General features: G+C 41.4%; 1 protein-coding gene across 1 annotated transcript in view; it reads right to left on the bottom strand.

The window, feature by feature from the left end:
* The window catches only part of LOC308163087 (glypican-6-like), a 78,838-nt gene that overhangs the window by 11,779 nt on the left and 43,900 nt on the right, over positions 1–23,159 (bottom strand). The window contains exons 5-7 of the mRNA XM_080537268.1: positions 11,042–11,172; positions 10,202–10,345; positions 8,738–8,767 (exon numbers count right to left, since the gene is read on the bottom strand). Coding sequence (XP_080393394.1) covers positions 8,738–8,767; positions 10,202–10,345; positions 11,042–11,172 — 305 coding nt within the window. The remainder of the gene's footprint in view (positions 1–8,737; positions 8,768–10,201; positions 10,346–11,041; positions 11,173–23,159) is intronic.

Raw genomic sequence — 23,159 nt, 5'->3', positions numbered from 1 at the left:
CTCCAGATAAACATCTGACATGTCCAACCTCTTTTAATTTTTTACTTATAGGATGAAGGCCCAGCTGAGAATCAACCAGCCTTTTCTCGCTCACTGACTATATTCTCGTTCCAAGGCTCTACATGCTACGAGGATAGGAATGGCCAATGCGCAAAAATGATCCTGTATGGATTTGGAAATTGTGCTTGACAACTTATCTTGCCTAGAATTGCCTGATTTTCTTAGCAAATATAAAAAAGTGTAATCACAAGTGTACTTACTAGTAATAGTAAACAAATACCATCAAACATTAAGAATAACCCTCAGATCTATGGTAGGAAATGTATTGTATATCGTCATTATTGATACCATTGACAATAGAGCTTTCCCCCAGGCTTCAACAAATCTTTGATGGCACAGCAAGGGGAGTTATTGGTGACCTTTACTCAAACAATGTTCTTATGTCTTTTACGCAAATCCAACCTAAGTTTGATATCCCACAGAAACATGTTTTTTGCACGTTCAGTATTTTATTCAGAGGGATATTACATTACCTCCAGATGGATCCCTGAGGGGTCCAGTTGACTAATGTTTCCACCAATTCACAGATTCAAAGGGTTTTATCAATTGGGATAAACACAATATAGATCTGTATTAGGAATCTAAGAGAGGGCTGTTGAGACTGAGTATGTATAGAATACATATAATTACCAATAAGTATATACAGTAGTTAGGGTTAGGGTTATTTCCTCATGCAACACCACATTCTGTTGTGACAGGCTCCGAGAGGTCCAGTACAGAATCCTACATAGACAAAATAGAACCCCATATCTTCTGTTTGACCCACAATGATCCCCAATGTGTTAAAACTGCAAAACAGGAATTGGCATGTACATATTATACTTATTATTTCTGGGGTTACCCCTCTATTGGCAGATCCTGGTAGTAATCTGGTAGGAACTAAGCTCAGCCTTTCATTGTAGGATAAACGTGGTACCAGGGCTGTTTCTATTAAACTAGCCAGCGATAATACGTTTCTGAACCCTTCTCGAATGCTTCTTTTTGAAAAGCTACTCTTATTATCAAGAATGCATCCTATTTAATTGGATCAAGGACAAGCCACCAAGAGTGGTACCAGGATATTTTTAAGCTTTTGGCCTGTGTAAAGACAGTGCTAGGATGAAGGGAAATGAAAACATGTATATTTAAGTATGGCAGCCATTGCTGGACCATTTGCTTAGCGATTGAGTAGACCTATTAGAGAAGAGTAGAGATCCAGTAGCTTGGCACTGAAATAGGCAACTGTGACTCTTAGTAAGGTGAGTTACGTATCTGAGCAAAAAGTTGTGCAACAATATGGAAACTGTATCTTTTTTTTGTGGTAACTATTGTTATTATACATAATAATTATAAATATAAATATTAATAATAATAATAATATTAATACATACATTGTTTTTGATTGTTGTCATTGTTTCTTTCTTTGTTGTTATTGAAATAACGTAATACCGTTTTTGCATGATTTCCAACAATAATATACATACAGTACACATAAAAAGATATCCCATACATAAAACAGATCCCTCTGCAACCAGTCTGGGCTAAATGAATGTATGCTCAGTCTAATCATAGACTGTGCAGCAGGTCTAGCCACACGAACCACAAGAGTCCACAAGAGTCCATGATCAAATTATTTTCCCTGGCAACGGCTGCTACTGTCTGCATTAAAATAGTTTTTCATTTGATATGAATGCTGGATTCACATGCATCTCAATTACAGAGTTCAAGGAGTCTGCTCTCCTCTGCTCAGATGGACGACACAAGACAGTCTCCCAAAAGTGTCCATGCAAGAATAACTTTTCAAATCTGTTCCTCAGACCTTCTGTCAAAGTCATTAGAATGTCTTTCACAGTACAGTTATACCTGTTAGTGATTCATAGTTTGACTTTGTCTATGTGCTTCCAGTCTTCTATGCTTGTGTCTATGTGTTTCCAGTCTTCTATGTTTGTGTCTATATGTGTTTCCAGTTTGGGAATGAGAGCTGTGAGCCCCTGTGGGTGTGTGTCCCTCGACACGGCTATTTAATCACTGGTGTCTAACACCTCATAAACCCTTCCTCCTGGGCCTGGGTCTACCCATAAACAGCAAAGCCTCTCAACCACGACTTGCCATCTGTCTCAAAAACACTTTCTGCATATAAAAAATCGGTGGCAAAAATAATATTGGCAAAAACAGTAAAGTAAATTACCTCTGTTGATTATGTTTTGAATATAGCATTTACCCACAATTTGCTTTGCTTTGGTGTTGTTATTTCTGTCCTTGGGGGAGGAGGAGAACCGTATCTGGTAGGTGACTGAGGTTACTGCAGTGCTTACAACAGGTACCAGAGTACACGTAGATGTGGGCTAATTTCATTTAATCAATAGTAATCAACAGAGGGCAAATATAAATATGTTTCCCCTCTGTGACTGTGTACTAGGTGACCCCTGAATGAGATCAACCAACTGCTGTGCTGTATGCTTTCAGACAATGCACACAGATGGGCCTGATATACCTGAGCAGGTTCTCCTTCAAACTCAGGTCAGCCAATGACATTATTTGGACTCCAAAGTTGTATTTTCTCGTTATGAAACTAGTTTACAGCACTGCACTTGAAGGACACAAAATGACCCTCTGTCAGACAAATCACAGTTCAAGCCCAAAGACCCAGCCCTAGCTCCGTCCTTAACTCTGTCCCCAGCCTCTGCCCTTGCCTCAGTCCAGCCCCAGAAACTAACCCTTTCTATCAGTCCCAGCCACCAGCCTTGTTTCCCTAGAAGACTGATTATGTCTCTGCATTAAATGTGTCCAGGCGGAAGGCTATGATTTACCACAGAGATCTCAGCATAGAGGTGGCAAGGCCGGCCTGTATATATCATCCCGATGCCCAAGAGTGATGGCACCATATGTCTATGACAGCTTTCTTTGTGACTGCTATTACAGTGGCTTCTGGATGCGGCAGAAACATGACATGAGGTAGCATCTTATTGTCATTCAAATGTGGCTATTATTTTCAGTTAGCTTTGATTTAACGATACAAGTTTTGAACAATCAGTGAAATGCAGTGAGATCCATCTCAGTGTTTTTGCCTGACAGAGTTTGAAGGAATGACACAGTTGCAAGCAAGGCAACAGACGAAAGGCAATGAATATTTATCACGGCTTCACATATAATATATATTTGGAATATGCAATCTTCACGTTAGACAAGGAGATAAGGAGAAGCACAGAGATGATGAAACAATATCAGATCTACTCTCTCATGTTGATTCCTCATGTTTATGCTTTAACCATGATCCAGTGCCAGCTGAATTGCTGTAGCTACCACAAATAGTTTGATTGAAATCCTTCTGTGTTTAAGGTTGCAATAACATTGCAATAAACTTCAAATAAGTGTGACACAAAAAGTACAATTTTGATTCTGTTTATAAATATGAATTATATTTAATATTGTATTGAATTGTGAGTTCTGATAAAACCTGACGCTGTACCTTTATTCTGCAAGCTTCGACATATCTTAATAACTACAGTATGCTACTGGCATGGGAGAAATAATTAATCACAGACATTGTTTCATGTGTCTCTGTCTCGCATCCAAATATAATAATGAAATATAATAATATTTTTTCCACAGACCCTAAAATAGCTGGAATAGGGATGCATAATTACCTGTTAATTGCTTAAACCTCAAAGGGCTCATTTGGTCAGGTCCCATCACAGGGAAATCAGTCCACCTGTCTAATGTCTAATTTCAACCCCCATAGACAGTTGGTAAAACTGAGAGGACAGCAGATAGGACACTAACAGCCTGTAGGAATAAATGCTGTGCACTAAGAGGTATGATTGTATAGTACCATGTTCAACAACGTTAATACATGTACAGTAGCACTCAGTTATACAAAAGTATTGTGTGAAGCCCAATATACAGTACAAGTACAGTTCACACACCACTGTTGTATTGAGAGCCTACAGTAACTTTAGGTTGCAGTGTCTGTGTGCATATAAAGTACCTTTGAAGTGCTTAACGCTTGCTTATAGATACCAGGGGGGAATATGGTATGGGGTGAAGATTGTTCAGCCGTAACTGGCTTCTTTCAATTAGTTATTGTCTCTCTGTACAGAAGAGTATACACTGTCAAATTGACCCAGTATGCTGCATTCAGAGAGACACGTTTTACATATCGCCCTACAGACTCATAACATGGGGTTCAGTCCCTTGGTGACTGTGCAGTCAGACAATACACTTTATCATGGTGAGGCCAATTTATCAAATAGGGACCCCTTGGTGAGGCAAAATGACAGCATATTGATGAAATCGCGGTATGTTTGTGCTTGTGATTTGCCCCGGGCTACGACTGGAGGAGTTGTTGAGAGAGGAAGATGATTAAAGGGAAGCTCTATTCTGTTGAGAAGAACAAAGCGCTCTCTCTCTCTCTCCTCTCTCTCTCTCCTCTCTCTCTCTCTCTCTCTCTCTCTCTCTCTCTCTCTCTCTCTCTCTCTCTCTCTCTCTCTCTCTCTCTCTCTCTCTCTCTCTCTCTCTCTCTCTCTCGTACTCTGGGGAAGCAGCCAGGCCAGAGTGTAATGGGGCCAATGTATCTCATTAATGTATTGACAGATATGAAGAGTAGCAGAGCCTTAATGGAAACACCATTAGTTCCCATGAAGGAATGATCCATGGACGGTGCTTAGCCAACAAGAGACCATCGGGAGAAAGGTGTGAAGCTGACTGAAACACTTACACCAAATGTCTTGATGATTATACTACGGTACTGTTCCTCCAAATAAGACCTCAGATAATTGTGAATAACATCAGTTATTTTCCTATTGACGTGCAATCTATTTCAAGCTACTGTGTGTGCAGGTGGGGGCTGTTTGAAAACTCTCCTGTAAGAAAAAGTACTTTCTATAGTGACATATGGTGTGGTGGCGTAGCTGTTCAGCTGTTTCCGTTTGCAAGCAAAAAAGGAGTGACATCCTTGGGAATAAACACTGCTCTCTCTCGCTGCTCTCTCCCACAAAACACAGCTGTGTCGAGAGAATATACAACACTGATATTATTTCTAGCCAATGGTCGGTTCTTTTAACACATTCAACAATCAGTTATAAATAATCAATTTCTCTGAGAGAACAGACTTGAACCATACAGTATCTTCCGTATGCGCCGTTCTGTGATTGAGCCATTTCCTCACTTGTTACCTGTGTGATTCTGCTCAGTCCCCTCTCAACAGCCTGGCAAATGATCTAACACATAAGTGGCTCCACAGACCTTGAAGGAAAACACTTAATGGGTTGGAAACCATTGTCATTCGGAAAATGTATCTGAAGGCAGTCTCGGGTGGTTGTCCACGATTGCTGGTATTTGCTGAATTTGTCAGCCTACCATTTCCTTCCATTACATCTGCATGCTCGAGTACCGCCCTTCATTCAGCGCTTTCGTAAATACACTGTGAAATAATAGGACTATCCATTTTTGCACTGTTTATTTTCATGTGGTTTGAGGAGACGTAACAATTATGTTAGAATCTGTGGAATCTATGTAATAGCATGGCTTTGGCCAGCATGGATAAATACAACAACTGTGAGAATGGATATGTGGATAGGCCTACTTACGTCCATTAAGCCGTATCCAAAACAAGAATGTTTCAGTGGCTTAACATGATCCTGGGCAGCAGATGGATTATGTATGGGTCAAGACTTTGGGAAAGGGGAGGATCAATGTTTTTTGGCAGCGGTTTATGACCCCAGCAGCCACATTGGCATTTTACATTTGTAGCCTTTACGAATGGCTGCAAATCAAAGTAAGAAAAATATATGGTTCAAATTAAAAGGAGAAAACTACTCATCCACTGAGACATTTGTGGATATTATTAACCTTGACATATAAGGGAGTGTAGATTGTGCAGATTGCCCCTTCATAGAGAAACTAAAATAATATGAAATTGGAGAAGAAGACAAATCTATGTGCAACTGCCATCACATGAGTACACTATGGGCATTACCACCAACTCTGGGGAACTGTGGAAAAACTGAGAGATGGTCTATGGTGTGGTAATTTCAATGGTTATAATTAAAGGGAAGAATACAGTACAAGGCAGCAACAGACTCCAAAGATGATGATCATCTAATTAAGACAGACTGTAGTCGGGTATCTATGGCAGTGCTCTGGAGTTATCCAATTTCCTTTACTGCACATGAGGCGCCACATCCATGCAGAGCTGGAGGAGCTCAGTCTCCCAAATGCAATCAATGATGCCAGCACAATTAATTACCATCCACAAAACTGAATTAGGCCTGGAGAGCACACAGGAATTTGCAAGTACATTAGAAATGGACATCAGCATATCAAGTTACAGAAATATGAGGCAAATTGTGTAATTTCACAGAGATAATCCAACAAATGATGTTTATGAACTTGCAAGGTCCACCTTCAACTGAACAGCAATATGCCCATAAACAATAGGTGGCTAGATCCAATCTGCTTGAGTTCTTATTGAGTTCTTATACTGCAGATAGGCCAGAAAATATTAATTCTTAACTACTTATATTCCTCTTTGCTAAAATGACATCACACTCAGATTAATTAAGTGACCTCTTGGCATTAGCATGCAGTCAGGACGAGTGACCATTCTGAATCCCATACTTAAATAAAACTGCACCTTCTAAATGGCACATTAAAGACCCGCCCTCCAAGGATGTCAGACGATTAAGCAGTCATGCCTCACAGACCAGGAGGGTCCACTCCTTCAGGCTCTCCTATAAGCCGTACGGAGGCAAAGGAACAGACTCTTACCTCACACACCTGCTCACATGCTTTGACTCGCAAAAAACAGTGGTTAAGTCAGACACTAACTCCTAATCAAAGGACTTGTAAACTTGGCAAAACACGCGACATCACGAGCAGTGTCACTGTCCTAGGTAATTATGACGGAGACAGTGATGAGTGGGATGACCGAGCTTGTGGGAGTGAGAAGCCCTCCCAGAGGGAAAATGCACACCTCATATCCCTTGGTGATGTATAAACAGATAGGTAGGACAAGTGACACTGATGATGAATAAACAGAGAGATGCTGAAGGTAGAAGCAGTGACACTGATAACTACCGCAGCTGTAGGGGACTGCAGCTAGAGGGGACAGAGGGAGGCTGTTTAATGACTGGCAGCTGGAGGTAAGCTGGTTCACTGGAGGGAGTAAACATGTTTGTAGGGAAGGTATCTGGAGCAGAAGACCACCCCCTAGCGCCATGCCTAATGATAACTGTGGTTAAAGCCAGGCAGGAAAACTGCAATTTCTGCCACACATTTGTGACAAGCCACGTTCTCACGCCAAAATGTACATTATTGGCAGTTCTGTAAACACGGGTCATCTCTGGTGAACTTGACCTCTTTCCTCACACAGTTGCAAGTTGAATTGAATTCGGACATGTTCGCTTTCCTTTTTATGGTGGCTCCTTTCTACTTGTGCAGTGTGAGAGGTGTATCTTCTTGATAGACTTCATTTATACATGTATACCCCCTGTAAACACAGACTACAGTGCAAACTAAATTCGGACAGGAAAGGGCTAAATGCATACACTGTAACATTCATGAATATGAATACATACAGAAAAGCTCCTGAGCGGGCACTGTGATCATTTCAACACACTTGTCCAGCTTCAGATTACGGTACATGCTAATTATGGGCTTTGCACAAATAAAAGCAACCGGTGTGCTTACTCAACCACCACCACTGCAGATTTTACCCCTATCCCTATACTGAGAGAGCTCAATGGCATTCCGTAATCAAACTGCAACAGGACAGCTCCTCTAGCAACTAGACAGTTTACGAGGTCAGAGGCGACTGTGAACTAAGCAGTGAACTAAGCAGAACATCAAACAGAACTGGACACCCGCAGCACACGGACGCCTGGTAACGGAGCCCACTGCTCAGGTGTCCTTCGTCTAGCCATCACAGGTCCAGAATACGACTCTGTCACTCAGCCTCATCTTGAGGGAATCTCTGTGTGGGCTAATTGCCCAGTTATTCATGAGCAGTCTGGAGCGCTCATTTCACCGTGCTATTAGAGCAGACACACCGAGACACCACCACTACCCGCCGAGCTCTGGGTTCTACTCTGCCAGCTCTGATGGAGTAGGTCACCTGCTGATTGGCTGGGGTCCTCCAGGAGTTAACTCCATTAGCTAAGGCAATGGAGGTCTCAGATGTGTCCGGAGAGATATAGTGGGTGAAGAAAAAACGTGCACCGGATCTCCAGAGAGGAGTCCTCCTCACGACTGAAGGAAACTGCGCCACAGCCTCATAACTCCTGCTAGCCTGACTGATGAATACAATGTTTAACAGCCAATGTGTTCACAACAGACAACAAAACACAAAGGCCATGTCTGAGGTCTAAATGGTTCCAAAAATACAGTGCTCTGCAAATCAAACAGGGACTACTCCATAATAATATTAAAAAAAGGTTATTTGAAAGTTTGCTCTTGTGGGAGTAGTGTCGAGGACAGTTGCTGAGATACAATATATCAGGAATACCACTGGGGTTTGGACGTCACTGCGCTTTTGTTTTTACAACAGTAGTTGCCATTTAAAATATGACCCTGTCGCGTTTATGGCAAGTCAGTATTTTGTTTTCCCAGTGACAAGACATTAGAGAGCACTGCAAAGGACACAGGGACAGTCGAAACCCACACAAACGCCTGAAGATAAGTGTAGAATAATGAAGCTTACACTGTGTTGCATTTCACTCCAGACAATCCGCTGGTACGCAGCATAGGAATAGAAAAGAGAGGGATTTTAATGACATGTAGAGGGCCTGAGGAGGAAGACAGAGGAATTCACAGACAGACACACACGCATGCACGCACGCACTCACGCACGCGCGCACACACACACACACACACACACACACACACACACACACACACACACACACACACACACACACATATTTTAAATGCTTTATTTATGTCCACATACAAAGTACAATTCTAAAGGACATAAATACTAACAGTGCATTTTGACATCCTGGAAACAATTTGTTACACACACACACACACACACACACACACACACACGCACACACACACACACACACACACACACACACACACACACACACACACACACACACACACACACACACACACACACACACACACACACAGGACCATTACAGTCACAAACATTAAGAGGAAAAAGAAAGTTAAAAGAAAATCTTAATTGGTATTCATTTAAGTATATGGATGAGTGAATAAGAAAATTCATCTTCTTTCTAATCTTTTCCCATTATGGGATTTTAGATTTAGCCATTGTCGAAGATTTTATTGATTTAGAGCTGAATTGGTGAATATAATTATTGGGTTACAAACAAGGTGAACATTGACATTAAGTACATAAGATCCTGTGGGCAAAATTAAGATGTGCAGAGATTAGTTAGTTAATTAGTTAAGAAGTTAGTTTCACATAAAAAAAAAAAAATAATGAATACAAAATGTAGTATGAAAAGCAATTATGATTATCAAAAGAAACATTTTCACTCAAAGGTTTTGGCCTCACAAAAATAGCACTGCATAATAGCGATAGTGGAGGTAGGGGTGAGGAGGGGTTTGGGGGATGGGGAGTAGATAATCCATGATGAGAAATGTCCCTCATCTGAATTGGATTGTCAGCTCCATGCTACCCTCCACCCTCTAAGCAAACAGGCTAGGTGTTGTGTCAAGGTTGTTTGAGATATACATCTCTACCAGATCCAATGAAACAAACACACGGCTAATCTGATTGAGAGTAAAGGTTTGCTTTAAAGCAAACAACTGATTTTGTCAATCTCAAAATTCTATTAATCTTTTTGGGGGTTTTCTTTGTGAGGTACACAAAGAGACAGGAAGGGCACAGGGCCTTGCACGACTCTGTCTTCCCTCCCGTGGTAAAGCTGATGATTTGTTAACAAACACAGATCGATAGCAAGGCAGAGGACAGAAGACAAGTACAAAGAATTAATTTCCGGCCCCAGGGCCTACCATGGCAAATCATCAGCTTTAATCAACGGCGTCAAATCAGAAAGACAAATTATGTTTACACTGAGTTAGTGTCCCGTCTGAGCAGAAAGGCAGTGGCAGTGGCAGTGTGTGAGTGTTTGTGTCTGTGTGTGTGTGTGTGTGTGTGTGCGTGTGCGTGTTTGTGTGTGTGTCTTACCAGTCTGTCCAGGCTGGTGCCAGCTGCAGTGGTGGGCCGCTCCTCCGGGCTGTACGGTCTGAAGCGGGCGTTGAACATATCCGAAGCGCCCCGGGTAGACCTGCCCATTCCTGAGGGCTTGGGCTGGCCACAGCCTTGAAAAACCTACAATTACACAGACAAGGCTATCCAACAGTTGGACTGCATGAGGAGCTAGAATTACTTGGGATGTAGAAACTATGTTTTGTTAAGGCCTTGTGGATCATTCACCCCCCATATTACCAACATGACAGTGCTCAAAGTCACATTGATCCAACCATACCAATAGGTTTTTCAACTGGGGCATGACCATCCTTATATAATATCATAGAGTTAACTTTTTAAAGTGATTACGGGGGGTGCACCACATATACTTTAAAGATAAACAAAAAGTGCATCTGCACCATGAGGCAGCCAACTGAGCGTTTAGCCTTGAACGGGAGAAAGCATCCAACATTGTGTAGGCTGAAGAATCTCCTCACAACCACTTTCATTTTTTCTTGCACTGACTACAATTTTGTGGGTGAAGGAAAATGCAGTAAAACACAGGAAACACATTAACTACTGTTAGTTGAACTAAGATTAACTGACCAAAGAGAAACATGTAATTCAAATACAAAGACCTAAAATTGGACATAATTAGAATGTGTTCAAATACACACCTAAAGCACGATCCAGTTGGTTACGAAAGACATACGTGACAGAACACAAATATACCCGTACTTGTTTGGTACACCCCACATTAAGTCTATAACTCCATAAACTTTATAATAAGTGTCTAGACCTGACACATGATTTGGGGAATAGGTATGGTTGACATACCCTGTAGGAGATCTGAACGCTGTTATCTTGCATATTCATGATGGCCTCTGAAATCTTGACATCAATAGGTTCCATGACAGATTCAATGTTGAAAGGTCCCTCCAGCCTCTGTGCCACCAGCAACATGGCATCTGTCACAATAGGGGGAGGGGATAAAGAGGGAAAGAGTGTGTTAGCTTGTGAAAAGGACTTGGACTGTATGATGGTCATTCATTCACATTCAACATTTGACCCGGTTTCACTATGTTGATCATTTGCAAATGTGTTTATCGTTACTGTGCAACACTTAAACCACTTGTATCATTTATCAATATTTACTGTCATATTTCTTATATAGTGCCAATAACATGTCCCATCATTATAGATGGGTATGTAGCCTTGGCACATGAAATGAACAAGTAACATAATTATGTAGCATGAATGCTTCTGGGAGTAAATTCAATTTCTATGTAGATCAACTAAATTGAGTCAATTTAATTTAGTTACATGGAATAAAATGAGCAGTGTGTGATGAGTCACTGATTTAATAGAATTCCGTAAAGCCAAGCACTTTGAGTCTTATTTATATCCACTCTGGGCACGGATGCTGTAAGGTCAACACCTCATTAATATCACTGTGAGGACTGAAACCATAATATGGTAATGCCTACATGGAGAAGAAATATACTGCATATCATTATTACACCATTGTATACTAATTATAAGCAACCCACACATACCGTTAGATCTGCAAATGTCATAAGATTCCTCAACAAAAGATCAATAATGGTCAATACCAGAGCTATATGGACCATGAATCACACACATCTCCATTTCCTTTAATGTGAAAAAAGAGATTGAGCTTCTTCCTGCCATTTCAAATCACTTAGCAATCCAGATTTGCCCTTTACAAGTTCCATGGGTTAACTGTTATTGTCATGAAGCAGAGCTGCATGTGCTCTATCCTGGAGGGATATCCATGTTAATGTGTAACTGTCTGTGTAATGGCAGTTTGGATTTTGAGTGGTGAGCCGCAGGGGGACCTGGACGGCCACCAACCCTCAGTAGAGGAACATCACGGTTTGGACAGCAGTGCTGTAGACTCCCTATCAGGGAGAAGTCCTCAACCGTGCACAGTCTCCAACCAGAGACCTCCCAGGACAGGACCTCACCCAAAGGCCCTCATAATCACTGTATCATTAACTTCCTACTATATGAAGTAATCATTTAATTTTGGGGATGACAAAACTTTGGACACTTATAAACTCATAATGTATCTCAAAGACTGCTTTTCTTGGCTTGCAACCATCCCAACACTGCATTAAATGTTTGTTTCTAAAAATAGCATAAAAACTGTCTAGTTATTGAAGCTTAGTGTTCCAATACTTCCTTTAGTTTCCTGCCACAGTCTTTCTCCACCCATCATTTAATAAGACAACTTTGAGAATATCTGATGGTTGCCATGTTTTGTGGTTATGAGAGAAGTGTGTTGTGTCACACCTCTCTCTTGGGGTTGTTTACGCCTGGTGCCTGTTTTTCTCTCTCTCCCCAAATTGCAGCTGAACTGGCTCTAGGTGTGTGATGGGGGCTAACTGGCTCCAGGGGTGTGATGGGGGCTAACTGGCTCCAGGTGTGTGATGGGGGTTAACTGGCTCCAGGTGTGTGATGGGGGTCAACTGGCTCCAGGTGTGGAGATCTGGAGCATAACGGGACTTGCTCCTAGGCACCTCTGCCAGGTAACAAATGGGGGCTCATCCAGAATTAGCTAAGGTTGTTGGTTTTCCCTAGATAATATCAGTAATACTGTGTTGGTTATTGGTTTGAGTACTGCTTTGAAGTTTGTTAACACTGTTGTATTTTTATTTTGCTGTATTTGCTGTACGTTTTTATTTTACTTTGTTAATTTTGGTGTGTTGAATGCGAGGGCACCGCTGGACAGTTGCCTGGTGGAAGAGTTGCATGTGGGCGCACTGAAGACTAGGATTGCGTTATTAGTGAGGGGGAATTCAGAGTTAGATGCGGAGTAGCTCTCTTGTAGGGATGTATCCAAATACGTTATTCAGGAAAGCACAAATAATGCGATGGAAACAGATAGCTATTTCTTCTACGCGAAGAAAAAAAGCCATGATTGACATGTTGTGCGTCAGCCATTATGTTTCTTCAAACCCATTCTGCCCATTCTGTTTGCAACATAGGACTTTACTACACATTATTGAAAAGTGATCACTATATTCTGTAGCCGCCCCCACTGTTTGAGCTTCTCAGATATGCTCGCCTCACCATTAACTGTTCCTTTCCTTTCCTTTTCGGCCAAGGCACGGCTCGCAAATGTGCACAGGTACTCGCTGGTGAGAGGGGCAAATGGGCATGGCCAAACACGGCCGCAGTCTTGTGGTTTGAGACTTTGATCAGCCCATCTTTGCCCTTCTGTTCTGTGTGTCGAGAACCTCCTTTGCCAAAGTAAAGTAAGCTTGTATATCGATCTGCTCAGAGTAGGGTTTGGGGAAGGGGGGCATGTTTGGTTTTCAAGAAACCAATCAAAGTGATGAAGGATACACAAAAATGCCACAACAAGATGGATGCTACTTCATTGGAAATGAGGATATCTTCCAATACAGTATCAATAAATCAATAAATATACACAATTTCGCATGAAGGAAAAAAAAAAAAAAACTTTATTTTTTACTAGCTGTTACTAGCATAGAAATGGCCACAAAGTTCACGTTCGCGAAGTTCGCATTCACGCAGAGCAGAGAGACGCTTCACTGACACTCAAAAAACACGCAAAATTATATTTTTGAGAAGATCATAGATCAAGATCATCCCTTTCTAATGAAGCATGAAACATCACATGCCCTCCACCAAAGTCCCACTAGATGCATTATGGACTATAATGATAAATGCATACACACAGACACAACATTATTATTATTATTGTTATTATTATTATTTTTAAAATGTATATTATTGTATCGCTCAATTGTATTTTGCCTTATTATTTCCTTTTATAAATATTGCCATTTTGTTTTCTCTTGCTGCTGCAAAGTCGACTGGAACTGAAGCCAAAAGAATTGTAGTCTCTAACAAATCATGAATCTTGTGGTTGTCCTGGGGGAGTGGTTGGGGGTGGATTTAACCAGCTATTGTTCCCACCCATTACCTGCCTGTGAAAAGTGTGAAGTGCCAAAGAAAACTTTGAGGGTGATTTTCTCTCTTAGTTGATTTGAGGTCTATCTATATAACATTCAAATACGCATATCTTCTTAAACCTTTTTTCAGATTTCAATGACACATCATTTGAAAGCTTACAATATGTCCTTTCAGAATATGTAAAAAACAGAAAAATGACTACTGGTTATCCAAAACACCAGCAGCTGTCACATATACCCTGCAAGAAGCCCATAGAAGTTGTCAACTTTTTTCTTGGATGAGCTTCAAGCTCGAAAAAGAGCAGCTGGAAGGGCCTTTGAAGAGTCCTTGATGAAAGCTGTCACTGCCTTGGCATCCACTAGTTTTGCATATTTGGCAGCCGAACCTGCTGCCTGTGAGTAAGCACAGATTTGCTGGTCTTCTTGAGGTGCCCTTCCAGGGCAAAGATGAAGCTCTTCATCACTTTCTTTGTGCCTGTTACCTCCAGCAGATTGGCTCTTTGGAGGTACTTGACAGTGAAAGTGGACATGTCAATGAGGTGGGAGTGTTGGGTGGTAACAACATACCTACCACCCAAACTGTCAACCCATGGTTTCAGCCGGGAGTGGTTGTTGAGAAAGTGAAGATCCATGCACATGACTTTCTGTTTCACATTGTCTTTCTGCCTGCTTCTGTGTCCAGCCATTCGAGTGTATCAGCTTTGCAGGACTTTTTCAAAGACTGGCAGTTTGCCCTGGGGTAGTGGTACCCTGGAGTACTTCCACCTGCTGGTCTGCTGGTGGGAGGACTGCCAATACAGTTGTTGTTCTTTCAGCACATGGATTTGTGACTTAAGGATATGGTTTGCCAACTTGTATCTGAAGGGGTTGGGCAAGATGCTCGCAGCCTCACAGAGGCGTACAGATTGGCCGTGTGTTTGGCCTTGTGTACGTGTTCTAACCTCTGGTCACTAGCCTTGTGTACGTGTTCTAACCTCTGGTCACTAGTCAAATCCACATGCACATTTTTCAGGTGCTTGTCAAGCTGCTCCAGTTTCTTTTGGTCACAAGCAGGTTTGCCTCTGAACCTGGGTACAACATTAAGTTAGTGGCATGATTTTAAAAATGACTGATAACATTCACTAAGATTTTGCACTAGCAAAAGGCTTTTAGCCATTCTAAATTATTTTGTTTAATTATTTGCCCTGTGTAGTCTCCCCTTTGCTGCATTGCCGTGAGCCAGGCAGTTGTAACAGTTGAAACATTGTTTCTCATAAACATCAACATTTCTGTTATGAAAATAATTTCCAGAAAAAAGAGGCTTTGATGGCTTCTATGGATTTCAAGGAATGCACAACCTTGTAAAACTCCTACTCAAAATTGCCACATAATATGGGTGACTGAGTCAAAAGTCTATGTGGAGACATGAGATCATTAATGGTAGGGAGAAGAGCTAGTGAAACGTTGGGTGGCGTTAGCTCAGCTCCAATGCCATTTCCTTTCCAATTATGTCTGAGACAGGGCCTTTGAAGAGTACTTGGGTTTGTTTACACTTGGGCTACAGATAGCCTGTGATGCTTGGTTAGATTTCCATCAGCAGACTGGGGAGGTCAGGGTCCAGGGATGCTCTGGGGTTCTAGTGGCTCTTCAGCTACTGTGCAGCCACAGGCACATGTGGTTTATATCTATGAGAGATCATTCTAGTGAGCAGGAGCTGAGGCTAGAAAGAATATTTAGCATATATTTTCATCAGGTTTTAAAGAGAACACACTTCGGTGGTGTGAATTGAGAATCGAATGTTGTCGTGCGTCAAAATCGCATCGCACGCCGTGTGCATTGCGATGCGATATTGTCGCACGACAACATTCGATTCTCCATTCACACCCACACACTTCGGTGGTGTGAATTGAAAATCCAATGTTGTCGTGCGACAAAATCGCACGCCGTGTGCATTGGCCTTTACGATAGCATAAAGATAATGTTAGCATTCTCTTTAAAACCTGATGAAAATATATGCTAAATATTCTTTCTAGCCTCAGCTCCTGCTCACTAGAATGATCTCTCATAGATATAAACCACATGTGCCTGTGGCTGCACAGTAGCTGAAGAGCCACTAGAACCCCAGAGCATCCCTGGACCCTGACCTCCCCAGTCTGCTGATGGAAATCTAATGCACGCCGTGTGCATTGGGCTTTAGATTAATGATGCAGATTCAGATTCTTCCAATTAATGCACAAAGCTAAATGTACACAAATGTGTATGATTCATACGATTTCCTTTCTTGAATAACCTGAATATGAAAAGGTCAGAATAAATGCTGAACATAATGTGCATATAATATAAGTACATGCAACAGCCTCAGGTACTTGTGAAGACAAAGATGATCGCATAGCCTGAAAGCATTTCAAATGCAAATACTGTCAATTCAGGTCAAACTATGCAACTGTGAGCTACTTCTCAGATCTCACAGTGAATGAATGGAGCTGCCGTCAGCACAAGGGAAGATGGCTATCTCTCTCAGCCGTGTTGTGTTAAGATATGTTTATCAGATGGGCTCCACATAGGAAGCCGAGATACAGTGCCTCATCCTACACACTCTAGTGAGAGAGAGAGAGAGAGAGAGAGAGAGAGAGAGAGAGAGAGAGAGAGAGAGAGAGAGAGAGAGAGAGAGAGAGAGAGAGAGAGAGAGAGAGAGAGAGAGAAAGAGGAATGCCAGGTCAGGGCTGTAGAACTGCAATTAGCCACACTGCTCAGTCCCTGAGGAGAGAGAGGCACGTGGCAAACTCTACCTACATGGAGAATTAATGACTCTCATTTATGAGGTGCACAGAGTCTGGTCCACTGTGACTGGGCTGCTCCTGTGAGCCAAACTCTCTCTGCATCACATTTGTAGTGTAGAGATAGGCCACCGGCCAACAGCAGGCAATCTGGTTATCATCACCACACAGCTATGCAAATGGCCTCATCTTGTCCTATTTTGAGATGGGAGTCCAAAAAAGTTCAGATTATACAGTAGCCTACTTCCTTCCACATGAAAACATTAGAAGGAAAGACATTTCACTGTGAAATTGTGTGCTAAATATAACATTTCTAAGATCTAAAAGATGTTATTTCAATTTGCTATATTCATATGTTACGACAACCAAAACGGACACGTTCTGCCCTATAGAAATTCCCCAATGTTCAGTTTATTTATCGAAAATGCAGCCCACCAGAAAAGAGGCTACCTGTAGAAGACCTCCAGCAGACAAGGACAAATAAGGAATGTGAAAAGGCTCTTTGCCACTGAAGAGATCCCCAGAATGAAAAATGGCCCTGGTGTAATTTGGACCTGTAAAGCATAGCTCATCTGCGGTTCACTCAGCCAACTAATGGTGCTATATGACACTGGAAAAGAATGGCAAGGGAAAAGCATATTGTTCCTTGGTCACAATTTGTCCTGATAAAAAAGTCCTTGAGTGCACACACACGTACACACGTACACACGTACACATGTACACACACATACACACACACACATACACACACACACACACACACGTACACACGTACACACATACACACACACACACACACACACACACACACACACACAGATACACACAGACAGACACACACACACACACACACACACACACACACACACACACACACACACACACACACTGTAACAAATGAGGCTATCCACAGTTCTTTTGAAATATTCATAGCAATGACCCATAAGAAAGATATTCTAAGATTGCAAAATGTATCTTTTTCCTCTCAACAGTAACAATTTAAATGTCCTTGCCTAAACACCCCCCCCCCCCCTAAAAACCTCTCTATTCATTGTCAGATTTTCTAAATGACCAGAGCATACCAGACAGTGGCAGATCCGGGATCCCCGATACCAACCTCTTGAGGCTTGTTAAAAACAGCTGTCCTGACAGACAAAGACACTTCATATTGGGTCTGATAAACAGATCACAAAGGACAGACAATTTGACGACTGAGGAGTGCAATGCACACAAATACTGCATGGTCAAACAAACAAAAATCGTTACATTAACATGATTTCGTTGGTTCCTATATACAATATGTATCTGGAGGAAACTATTCAGTGAGCAGCTCGTAGCTTCTCCTCTGAACACAAACATTGATGCTACTGGCAATCCTATCAAGCTGAGCTCCAGAAGTGAGGAAGCAGTCGAGGCCTGACACAGGTTCTGAGGAGAACACTGGGGAAATAGCCTCTTTTAAAACACACCCATGAATATTTAATTCACAGATAAAACGATCTGCATAAAAGACATCCTCACCAGCTGTATGAAAAAAACAAGTCCCATTGTGAATAGAAGCAATCCCACAAGTCTCATGACAACATGAAGACACACTTGCGGTGTTTATAAGTGGTAATTATAAATTACAGACACTTTCTACAGAAAAAAAAGCTAACATTTTAAAACACACTAGAAAATAACTAACAGTCCACACAATGATACTCATTTTACCACCGTTACTTGGTGCAATGCCATGCTACTTTGACATCTACAACTGACATGTTTGTGTGGAATATATTACTGTATGACAGTTATGAGACCCTTCTAATCCTCATCCCTTTAACTTCTAATGGGATGGTTGAACAAAGAGCATTTAGTGTTAAAGTTGCATTAAGTGTATCGGCCAAATACAGTATGCAATTTCAATCATGAATATTGTCCAAGAATGTGAAAGTTCAGGTCAGATTGTAGCACCATTACCTTGGGGCGGAAGAACGCCTACAGTATGGGGGGGGGTCTTTGAATGTGTGTACCAGCGCTGTTTGAAAGCAGTCAATAAAGCACATTAAATCTTTATATAAAATAAGAAAAGATATTCAGAGTTGCATTTCATTATAATGCATCACACAGTGGTGTACTTTATTAGATTCATATTCAATTCGGAACCATGAAAACAACCATCAAAAACACCAATGCGTCTATTACGATTTTTCCCAAGATCCTACATTGTTATCTTCAGTGTACACACTTGTAATGATACAGTAGCTCATACCTGTAATATCATGTATTTTAGCTACAGTAAGTAACCCTATGCTCTCTAGGGCAACACTGATTGTACAATGTCCTACTGCTAATGAAACCCAGCAGCATTCAATAATGAGCCACTCTCCAATGGATCCCGTTACTAATGGGCTAGGGGATGTCAAGGGGTTTCAGGTTTGAACTGAACATCTGTCCACAGACATCTAATGCATCTTGACAGGGGTGTTTCAACTATTTTGTCCACAAATATGTCGAGGAAATCCTTCCTTCCAGTCAACATCCATTTTCTTCTCGTAAAACCACATGTTTTGGAACAAATTATCACCACAAAAACCTAACTTGATTTGGACACATTTCTCACCAGCTGGATTGCTCTGAGCAGAGGAGGAATGGACATGACCAGTGCTATGAAAATGCTTTTTATGGACGCAATGGCATCAACAGTCAGTGGTGGAAATGTGAAGCAATAAATGGGTGTCACAAGTTGTCTGAGCCACAATGAGTAGAGTGGCTCAGACAACTTGTGACACCCATTTATTGCTTCACATTTCCACCACTGACTTCAGATAGGCTACCAAGTCAAATTTGGTTAAAAACGAATGTTTTCACGCTGGAATGTCTGACTATTAATGTGGGGACAGATTAGGTAAAGACATATTTCACAGGCTGTGCCTACAGTCCATCAGGAATGTATTCCTAATGTGTTTGGGATTGTGTTCTAGCAGTCCATGGCTCATTAAATAAGCAATTTCTCCTAACAGCCTTGACTATCCAACCCTCACCTTTCGCACAGCTGGACACATTAATGGCTTGCTCAGGATTCGATCAACTGTGGTCACATATCACAAAAGATATAAGATTACTTTTTGTATTTGCTTAACCCCAAGTCCCAGTGTAGCCAAACAGGCCACACAGATTAGTCAGAGAGCAAACAGCCATTATAAATCCATTTAGCCAAGGTTGCAGTGGTGGGGTGAACTAGCTGTGGGAGAGGACCTTGCTAAATCACCCCTGGTCTGAGGGTTGCAACCCCACCATGGAAACCTCACCACCACAGTGACTGAGTCAGACCTCACTGACTCAGAGAGCCAAAAACAATCTAATGGAGTAAAACTCCACAGAATACATAGTGAGATACTTTCCCCTAATTTCCTTGCTACATTGAATCACAGAGGGACACAATGCTATCTGAAGACAATGATCTCCTATCAGATGATGCATATAGAAGAATCTACTTTTTTCCAATTATGGTAGTTATTCTATTATCTGAACCGTGGGTGGTATGAGGCTCCCCCTCCTACACCATGCTGTTGAGATCCCCGGCCCGCCCAGAGGCCTCTGGCAACAGGCCTGGCTCTTCTGCTGCTGACCAACTCTGATGCCTAAACTACTCCTGATTGCACATTCAGATGGTTTATTAATAGATAGAGTACATTATCACATTGCAGGTCAACCAATCTGGCCTTTTTCTTTAGTAAGCATGACTCTTCACCCCCCCCCCCCCAAAAAAAAGTGAGCAAAGCGGAGATGCAACATGCATCTTGCAAGCTGCAAAGGATCACTATGGAAAGTTCAGACAGTGCAAGATTTCTTCGATGTATCTAAGATCATTATTTGAAAACTCTCTCTTTCTGTGACACTTTGAAAACGTTTCATTCAAATCCAAACATTTGTCTGTCTGCAAGAGCCAAAGCCCACAACAGCCTTTTTAAAATGTATTTTGCATTGTATTGCAGATAAAGCAGGTTATGAAGTGTTGATCAAGTGCTTTTTCCTTTCATACAAAAAGTTCCATCTCTGCTTATGATTGACTCAAGGCTGAATTTGTTAAGAGAGAGGGCTCTCTTTTAGAAGCATGATAGTCTCAGATAGTATTAGTACTAAGCACACCACACAAGTCATTGGTGTAGATTCAAAGTTTCTGAGAAACAGAGACAGATGTACCTTCATATACATCATGTTGCTTACTGTGGGCCCCTCCTGGCCTATACCATTAGCTGGTCTGGTGTCAAAGTAGTAACTGGCAATGAATTATGTTCATGTACAAATGTAAAGACACTAAATTAATGAACAACATAATCACCATTTCCTTCAGCGCCTATGCGGGAGATAAAACATGTTGGCCCAGTTGTGAGGGCTAATTTGCCATGAGTAGTTCTCTAGTGGCATGCTGCAAGTTTTTTTTTTTTCTGTGTATAATTTATTAATGAGGAAATCACAGGACAGGAAATGTTCTTGGCTTGAACTTTCATGAATTGTGAGTTTGTGGCTGGGTCCAGTTACCCAGTGAAACAAATCAGGCAATTAAAAAGAAATGAGCAGATCAAATCGATGCAGATCACTTCCACTGTGGTGACAAGACCCTCCCGAGGGAGCAACACTGGTCTGTATTACAAAGAAGCAGAATGATGGGAAATAAAGCTGCAACAGTCATGCAGCGCCCTTTGGTTGGTCCAAAGATATTAGCACAGGTAGTCTTGTTGCATGCAAGGCAGTGGGGCAGAAGGGAAAATATTTGTCTACATTTCTATCATCGCTGTCAAGCACCTGTCGACACAAACAAATATAATGACACGTGGGGTAGAACACAAGAGAGGGCCAAATGTATAACCGGAGCATCTTTCAACGTCATAGGCTGACCGAGACATCAATTCTCTCAGACACCCCAATACATAACTTCTTAAAAGTGATTCTAAATACATTCTAAACAGATATTTCTAATTTATTATTTGATGGGAAGGATGGTTTATTATAACCAAAATGAATACAGTATAACCAACCACTAGAAGAAATTTGGTCTGATTTATGCCAAACTCATAATGTGGAACTATTTCCCCAGAAGACTTGGCTGACAGTTTGCACTGAATCTGCACATCAACCACACACACACACACACACACACACACACACACACACACACACACACACACACACACACACACACACACACACACACACACACACACACAGGTGTTCACTGACAGCTGTTTGTCAGTAACTCAACGCTTCAGATGATTCTTCTAATCAGAACACATCTGTAACATCTCATCCTGTTCGTTAGTTTTGTTTGTTTCATGTTATTCATTTATAGTTCCTGTTTATTTTTTGTTACTCACCTTGTCTCTCGTTTTAGACACTTCATTACCTGCCCTTGTGTGTCTCCCGCCTGTGATTGTCTACCCTGCCTTCATTGGTTTCATCCTCATCATCTTTCCCTGTGTATTTTAGTCTGTGTGTTTTTTCCTGTCTCATTGCCAGTTCGTCTTTGTGCCTCTGTGTCAAAACATCCCAGCGATTTCCTAGTGTTTCGTTTTCCTAGTGTTTGATCTCCGCTTGTTTTTTGACTCTGCTTTCTGCCTACTCCCTGACGGATTATATGCCTATTCTGATTGATAACTTGTGTACTGTACCCTGCTCTGCCAACCCTTACTGCATTATCTGCCTACCTTTTGACTGCCTACCTGTGTACCGAACCTTTTGAAAGTAAACACTTGGATTTAAGGTTTTTGTCTCACAGTGATACACTTGATTCCTCTGCCCTAACCCTAACATCCTTTACAGCATCTTACTCCTAATCCGATAAAAATGTACATGCCATTACTGTTCACGTTGCTTCATTTGCATAATGCCAGGAACATACATTCAAGAAAAATATAGATAATCCCTGGATTTGTTTTATTCACAGTCATGCCATAACTATATAGCAGCAATGAATAAAGAATGCAGGTTGAATAAAGGATGATGTCTGCCACCTGTTTCCATTATTCATAAACTGAGTGGTTCTTGTTTTTTCCATGCAGAGTTGGGAAAGGTCAGAAAGGATTTATCCTACAATGAGAACTAATGGATTAGAGGCTGGCTACTCAGTGCAACCAATATAATCCATGATGTATTCCTTCCATTTTAATTGCATGAATACCTATGAGGAAGGAAAAACAATCCCTTTAACCGTTTTTCAGATGGATTTGCATATAAAACTGTAGAAATTCA

The sequence above is a fragment of the Nansenia antarctica genome (genome assembly GCF_963989245.1).
Source record: "Nansenia antarctica genome assembly, chromosome: 7".
Taxonomy (NCBI): domain Eukaryota; kingdom Metazoa; phylum Chordata; class Actinopteri; order Argentiniformes; family Microstomatidae; genus Nansenia; species Nansenia antarctica.
The sequence above is the reverse complement of the archived record's forward strand: the minus strand, read 5'-3'. Positions and strand labels throughout refer to the sequence as shown.